At 35.7% G+C, this 8,088-nt stretch overlaps 1 protein-coding gene across 12 annotated transcripts in view; it reads left to right on the plus strand.

Moving 5' to 3' along the window:
- The window catches only part of PDE4D (phosphodiesterase 4D), a 636,407-nt gene extending 628,681 nt beyond the window's left edge, over positions 1 to 7,726 (plus strand). For all 12 annotated transcript variants that reach the window (XM_083816167.1, XM_083816168.1, XM_083816163.1 and 9 more), the window contains 4 exons: positions 929 to 1,083; positions 1,595 to 1,717; positions 2,223 to 2,405; positions 3,064 to 7,726. In XM_083816167.1, coding sequence (XP_083672293.1) covers positions 929 to 1,083; positions 1,595 to 1,717; positions 2,223 to 2,405; positions 3,064 to 3,474 — 872 coding nt within the window. In that variant the 3' untranslated portion in view covers positions 3,475 to 7,726. The remainder of the gene's footprint in view (positions 1 to 928; positions 1,084 to 1,594; positions 1,718 to 2,222; positions 2,406 to 3,063) is intronic.
- Positions 7,727 to 8,088: the final 362 nt, after the last annotated feature.

Here is an 8,088-nt window from a genome sequence, read left to right on the forward strand (position 1 = left end):
TGCAAGCTGATTGTGTGGCGTTCCTGTGTAGAATCTAAATCTGTGCAGAAAATTGTCTAAACTGTTTTTATTTGTCAAAGCTGTCTTCACATGTGCCTTGGTACAGGCCTAAGAAAGGAGTATGAGCTTCACTTATTCTCACAGCCACATGGCGTGACTGAGCGAAGAATAGTTTTGTTAGAGAAGGTACCATTTTAGCATCACAAGTAGATCACACTCAAGTATGAGACAGTAGACAAGGCCACTGCTTGCACTTTCAAGCCACATAGCTTTTCAAGAAAAAGATCAGAAGTGTAATTGTGACTGTCCTACCAGCCTCCTCTCAAAACATCCATTGTCACAGACTAATGGTGCCCCTTAGGCATAACTTGATACTCAGCTGAGTGTCTTAGATAACTGCAGAGGTACATTATTTGGAAACCAAGACGGGTGTTTGCCTGACCTGCACTGAAGCCTTAGCTGTGTATTCACAGGTCTGAGTAGTGGATAGGTGCACCTTCACTTAAGCAATTCAGTTCTAGTGGGTGTGGAGGGAGGGAGGACGGGAGAGAAGGAGGACAAAAAAACATCAGAATGTGTTTTAGTCTGTGTGTTTATGCATAATATTTTCCATGTGACCTCATGCATATATGGAAATGTATTCTGAAAAATATCTTCCTTTTATGGTTTTCTAACTTGCCATTCCAGGCATGTGTACACACTCCACTGCAAAGCTGGCTTTTTATTTTTCTCAGGATACTTTGCCTTGATTTGTTAAGATGTTCAGTCGTTAATTCTGCAAGTTTTGATACTCTGTGAACTACCGGAAATTGTTTTCTAAACGTTCATCTGTAAATCTTGTTAGGAATGTAATTAATTTGAAAAATCGTAAGGGATTTGGTGGAAGCAAAGGCTTTAGTAATGTTTTGCCCTGTGACTGTTATTGCAGATTCTGAACTCGCCTTGATGTACAATGACTCATCAGTACTGGAGAATCATCACTTAGCTGTGGGCTTTAAGCTGCTACAGGAAGAAAATTGTGACATTTTCCAGAATTTGACCAAAAAACAGAGGCAGTCATTGAGGAAAATGGTCATTGACATTGTGAGTTCCTCTTTAGAGTCCCTTTTGCATAGTGCTAGCAAACTGAATGATTATGCACAGCAACATTTTAGGATAAATTACAAGTTGTTAGACTTAGATGAAGTAAAAACCTGAAGTTGTATTGTATTTTGTCCAAACATGAATAGTGGGATCTTTTCAGTTTCGATAACCATGTATACCTTTCTGGAAGGTATACAGCCCTGTTTCAAGCTGTTTTCATACTGATGTCTATGTTTGCCACTTCAGTATCACAGCTGGAAATTTTCTACTGAATTGATGATAATTAACTTAGACTGATCAGATTTTCTCCAATTATTTTGTCAAATTCTTAAAATAATCAAAATGAAAGCATTAGGACACTCATGACATATGGGACCGAGACTTCTGTAGTGTATTCAGATACAGAACTTAGGTTTTCTACTGAGAACCATTTGTTTCTGGGTCCAAAGGTTTCTTAGAAGTCAGTAGAATAATTTAAATGATACTCATTTATTCTTTTGTTTCTTTCAAGGTACTTGCAACAGACATGTCTAAGCATATGAATCTGTTGGCTGATTTAAAAACTATGGTTGAAACCAAAAAAGTGACAAGTTCTGGTGTCTTACTTCTTGATAACTATTCAGATAGAATTCAGGTAAGAAAATTTATCTGTAAATGGCTATTTGTATTACCGTGAGTTACATCATCAACAGCATTTGCCTACCTACTCTTCAGCTTGGGTTAGATCAACTGTCCATTTTCACACCGTGACTCACTCTCTTCCCTCTTCTCTCTTATATGTTTCTTGCATGTGACATATTCTGTCAGGTACTGAATGATTCTTTGGGAAAGTAATGAGGTGGTAATATACTTGTGGGCTGATTTTGGCTTTGCCCTGCCCTTCAAATTATCAGCACCTTCTTGGTCTTTCTCTGCAACATTTTCTGTCTCTTACATGGGGAGAAGCAGTAGAAGTGAGGTAATTCATGGCTATTACTGCAAGTGTGAAAAACACTCAAGGACTAAGTTTTTGCTCTCCAGAATAAATCTTGCAGTACATGTATTTTCAAGATTCCGTTTCACAGCCACCAAATGTGTAAATGGAAAAGGAGCTGTTTTTCTCCAGTGTAATAACACAGCAGGTGTTCAATCTATTTTAGGTTCTTCAGAATATGGTGCACTGTGCAGATCTCAGCAATCCAACAAAGCCACTCCACCTATACCGCCAATGGACAGATAGAATAATGGAGGAATTCTTCCGTCAAGGAGATCGGGAAAGAGAGAGGGGAATGGAGATAAGTCCCATGTGTGATAAGCACAATGCATCTGTAGAAAAATCACAGGTAACTGATTTCAGTAGGCAGATAAATAGCCTAGTATGACATTTTAATGGAAAAAGATAGTCCATAACCATTTTTCATATTTTGATGAATTTCTGAACGCACTATTTCCTTGTTTTTCCTCTCTGAGTTAATTAATTCAGCTTCTGGGTAGCAAGTGAGAGGAGTTAAGATTCTTACTGTGAAAACATAGTTCATAGCAGTGTGTTTCCTGAAGGGATTCCATCATTGTTGTTATCTGCAATGAAGCATATTCTTCAGAAAGTAATATTGTACAGCTGCTCATTAGGGTTTCCTTCAAAAGCAGAGTTAAATATAAAGCAGCTGTTTGGCTCACTAAATGCAATGGAGTTCTTTGGAAAGAACAATTCAGTTGAAAACAAATCCTTCCCAAGTCCTTATCCAACATCCTGAATGAGAGGTTTGAAATGCTGAGACCCTATTTTCTGCTTAGAACAGCATGGACTCCTTTCAGCCACCTTAAGAGTGCTGTGTATAGTGTCTCATGCTAGTGTTATCTTTCTCAGGCATTATCGTCTATTTCTTTTAGACAACATGAATATTGAAAGCTTCTGTACAGTAAATGGATTGAATTACTGTGTAATTCTTTTTCATTTTTTGTGAATTAGATCTCATTCTAATTTTGTATTGTTTGAAACAGGTGGGTTTTATAGACTACATTGTTCATCCTTTGTGGGAGACATGGGCAGATCTTGTTCACCCAGATGCCCAGGATATCTTAGATACACTGGAAGACAATCGAGAATGGTACCAGAGCACAATCCCTCAAAGTCCCTCTCCTGCACCTGATGACCAGGAAGAGGGTAGACAGGGACAAACTGAAAAATTCCAGTTTGAATTAACACTGGAGGAAGATGGGGAGTCAGACACCGAAAAGGACAGTGGAAGTCAAGTAGAAGAAGACACCAGCTGCAGTGACTCCAAGACTCTTTGCACCCAAGATTCAGAATCCACTGAAATTCCTCTTGATGAGCAAGTAGGGGAAGAAGTAGAAGAGGAAGAGAACCAGACAGAACCTTGTGCAGTGGAAGACCACGCTCCTGACACATAACAATGAGGACACATCCTCTCTCTCTTGCCCTCTCCCTTTCCCTCTCCCCTCCTTCCTCTCTCTAATTAAGTAATGGTTTCCAAAGTGTATGTCATATGCTACAATCATGATCACAACTCACTGTCATCTGCTAGGACGTTTGTCAATCAAAACTGACCTTGATGACTCAGTTTGGCACTCAGGAATATTGTAACCAGAATCTTCACCTCCACTGCTTCAGAAAGTGGGGGAAGAAGATCCATAAACTACATCTTACTAAGCTCTCAATTTCACAGATTTGATTAATTAAATCAAATATTTTCAGAGGAGTACCACCTGCCAACCGAATGCTGGTATGCTTTGGTAGTTTTTTATTTTATTTTAATTTTATTTTATTTTATTTTTATTTTATTTCACAACTTAAGCATTGGATAATGTTCATCATCAGAGGAAACAGACAGAAAATAAACTGAGGTTCCTACTGGAAAGCAAATGCACATAAATGATGGGACACAACACGAATCTGTTACCAATAGGAAGATGAGCTGTGGAAATTGCATAATTTTCTAATTTCAAGTCTTCCTGATAAGTGACTGAAAAAAGTGTAACCCAACGGGTTGCACTGAACTCTGCATTTTGTATAATATGTAAAAGAGAGATCTTTTGTAGAGCTTACTTTTATTATTAAATGTACCGAGGTATTATATTTAAAGAAAAACACTTTCCGACTTCATCTGCCACTGGTTATTTTTTCCAAAGAGTAACTTGCAAGTTTTCAGTACAAATCTGTGCTACACTGGATAATACTTCTAGGGTTTTTTCTTTCCTTCTTGTTTCGCACCTTAGAATTTCAAAACAATATTGAATTGTAAACGTCTATTATTTTATGTATTATTGAGTTTCATGAATATCCTTTATGTTACCCAAAACTCCTACAGTATGATGGATTTTTTTTTTTTCGTTTTCATTATAATGTTCCCAGACATATTAGAGGAAGTTATGTTTTGCTGTTTTCCTCGTAGTGGCCTGATCCTGTCAATTCTGACTTAGTACCAGAAGTAGTACTACCATCGAAACCAACTGTTAAGATTAAGATTTGCAGGACTAGGGCCAGTAAGAAAGGTAATGAATTGTCTTTAATATAAAGGCAGCTCTTCTGCTATATTTATAAAATTCATCCCTCTGAAACATGATTTTCAGACCATTTTTTTGCCTGGGAACTATAAACTGCTAAATCATAACAGGCTAATACAATGTGTGGAATATATATTTTGGCATAAAAGCATTAATGTAATATTTCCAATTTTGATTCCCTTAGTTTCTTTTTATCTTTTAGCGATCTAGTTAAACCATTTGCTAATCTGAGACGTGTACAACATAAAAATTGTGATTAGCATTATTTTTTCATGTTTTTATTGCAAGAAGAGCCAGGTCCATCTTTTTTTCTATGTTTTTAAGTAATTGAACAATGTATCATGAGAGTGGTAGTTTACTTCACATTATTTTAATCTCAGAATTTTTCATCCTTTATACAGCTTGTGCTGAGAGAAGCCTACTTTTAGGTTTGATTGGTACTGAAAACTTCCATAACTTGGAAAGCTAAAGGGAATTAGGAGTTCATGTTTGACATTTGCCAGTCCTGTTGCTTGGTCACATGAAATGGAGGAATTTTTTATCTCTGCTGCTTTACCCTTCATTAAAATTGTAGTTTTCAATTGGGAAATAGTTGCCTAGAGAAGGAACAGACTCCGGTCTGTAAAATTCTGGTACAATGACAATATCGAGATGATTTCTCAACAAAAGAAAATGGAATCAGACATTATTTCCCTTGTTTGGAGTAATTTGGTAGTAAATAAGCAGATATAAATATTTTTTGTTGTTGTTGGTTTTTGGTTTTTTAATTTTTTTTAAGTGTCTGAGATCTTCTTTAAGATAAGAACTTCTTTAAAAACTATTGGATAATAATTCAGCCTTTAAATTCATTTCACATTCTTCTATATCCAGATCAAAATTTTCTCTAGCTTTAGCCCTCAAAGGGCTTTAGCACAGATGATACTGAAGGAGGAAAGAAAATGAAGAGAACTCATGTTTTTAAGGTTTCGACTATATTTTGTTCTTCATCATTTCTTCCTGAACCTGACCCACCTAAAAATCCTCTCAATCCCTAAGAGTGCCTGGAACCTTAATAATGGAAAAGCAATATAAATTCCAAAATGACCAATGGGGACCTGAAAAGTTTTTGTATCTGCACTAACTGAAAGTAAATGAAGAGAAAACACCATATTGTATTGTGAGATATACACCCATACATATGGACAATCAAATCATAGAAAATTGTATCATTTCTTAGAGATGGGGATATAATGCACTGTACAATCTTTTTTTTTCTTTTTCCTCTTTTGCCAAAGTGTGTTTTAGCATTGCACACTGCTTTAAAACAATACAATTTACAAGTGGCTTTATGTGTTTTAAATAATTTTGCCATAATAAAATGCAATGAGTTGGGTATTGGGGGGAGGGAAGGGGGGGAGAAAATTCACATTGCTTATAACAGTACACTTTAGCTTGCAAGTTACTGTACTCAATAATGCTGTATTTGAATTTTTAAATTGTTTTGTGTCATTGTTAAAAAAGATAATGAAAGAATATAGATAGAACAAATAGCATTCAGAAGTTTTAAAAACTTGAATGAAATGGATTTTTCAGAAAGCTTTGACAATTCTTTTAAAATGCATTATTTATTTTATTTGTGCCATGCATTTTTCTCACCAAATGACCTTACCTGTAATACAGTCTTGTTTGTCTCTGTTTACAACCATGTATTTATTGTAATGTACATACTGTAATGTTAATTGTAAATTACCAGTTCTTATTATAACATCATCCTTGTGAGGGTGGTGTTGCTATATTTGGAAACTCTTGGTGAGAGAATGATTATTGTGTATACATATTCCTTGTACATTTTTTCTCCTGTAATATACTCTCTGTCACCTTAGAGCTTGTTTATGGAAGATTCAAGAAAAGTATAAAATACATAAAGATATATCAATAAAAAAAAAAAAAGGAAAAAAGAAAAAAAAAAAAGCTGCAGGTCTTTGGTCCCAGGGCTGTGCCTTAACTTTAAACAATTTTTTCTTCTGTTTTGCTGCATTTGAAAGTGAGGTAGCTGTGGGGCTAGGGCTGGGCATATCTACCATATTTTTAGTGCTAGCTTATGGGGATTACAAGTACAAGCTAGTATGCATGATACTACAGTGAGCTTTCATTCATGACCCTACTGGAAGTTCAAGCTTTTCCAGACTTCGGGCAATATAATTATACTGCCCCTCTGATTATCTTTTTACAGGCTATCATCAGGGATTATTGCAGCCATTACTTGCTACTACTAAAAAATAAAAAAATAAAAAAAAATACTGACACTGTATTTCAATACTGAATTTTGCTGAAAGAGCTTTGGAAAGCAGCTCTACTAAGCATCTGATTTTAATGCATATTGGCAAATGAAATAATTGGAATTAAAATAGTATATCATACACTTTTTTTTTTTTTAGTCACCTAATATTCTTTCTTTACTCAGTAGCACAAATTGCCACTGTATAAGCAGAATCCATAAAGTAGAACAAAAGACAACTTCAGACTTGGAAATGCTTTCTAACACTAATAATAGTGTTATAAGCAGCCAAATCTTTTATTTTGTATAGATGTATCTAAGGCTTTGTACAGGTGTGTATAGCATAATGCACTAGATCTGGTAAACCTTTTAATAACACTAGCATTAGTTTTGCAGATTGGACTCTGAGCATCTCTTGCTGTTTGAATATCACATTACTCCAGACTGCTTAGGACTGATAGCAGTGAATTTTCCAGAGCAAGGTAAACGCCTGTCCTCCATTCCAGTGATGCCCAGCCCTTGTAGCATGCAACTTTTCGGTGAAAGGAGCGATTCTTTTTCAAGTAAAAACAGAGCCTCCTTTTTGACACAAACTGTAGATTTTAGCAGCCCTGGCCCAAAGGAAAATGATTGCTTTTGTTTTAAACAGTATAAAAGGGACACTATAATGAGAGAAATCCTGAACAATTTTTTGTTGTTTTAGTTTGATTTTTTCTTTTGGGGATGTCTTGAGAGTGGCAACTTGTGTGAACATTGCACATGACAATTACTTCACCGGTTTCTTAGCCTCTCTTACAGCCTATGGGATAGTACTGTACATCAATACCTTCATATGAAATTTTTATATGCAATGGAAATAAAAGCATGGGTTGATTCTGCCTAGTTACTGTATTTGACTTCCTTTTGCAAGTTTTTTTTTTCTTTTTTTCTTTTTTGTTTTATCATAGCCGTGACATTTTAAGAGAAAACATATCGGTAGAATACTTAGGTTATGTTATTTTTTTCATCATACTGAGTTTTGTGTAGATAATACAAAATAAATGTGGGTGCTAATCAGACAAGTTAGTCAAATGTGGTATTTCATAAAGTCTAATCCAGAGATGTGCTATACAGTTGTATAGAAAGACATTCAGTCTCAACTTTCAGGAATTTTTACTATTGACTTGAGTGGCAGAAGAAGCCTATCTTGAGAAAATAGGACTTCAGCTGAAATGAGGTAGAAGAGTAGAGATTGCTGCCAGAGC

The sequence above is a fragment of the Anser anser genome (genome assembly GCF_964211835.1).
Source record: "Anser anser genome assembly, chromosome: Z".
In the NCBI taxonomy this organism is placed as follows: Eukaryota; Metazoa; Chordata; class Aves; order Anseriformes; family Anatidae; genus Anser; species Anser anser.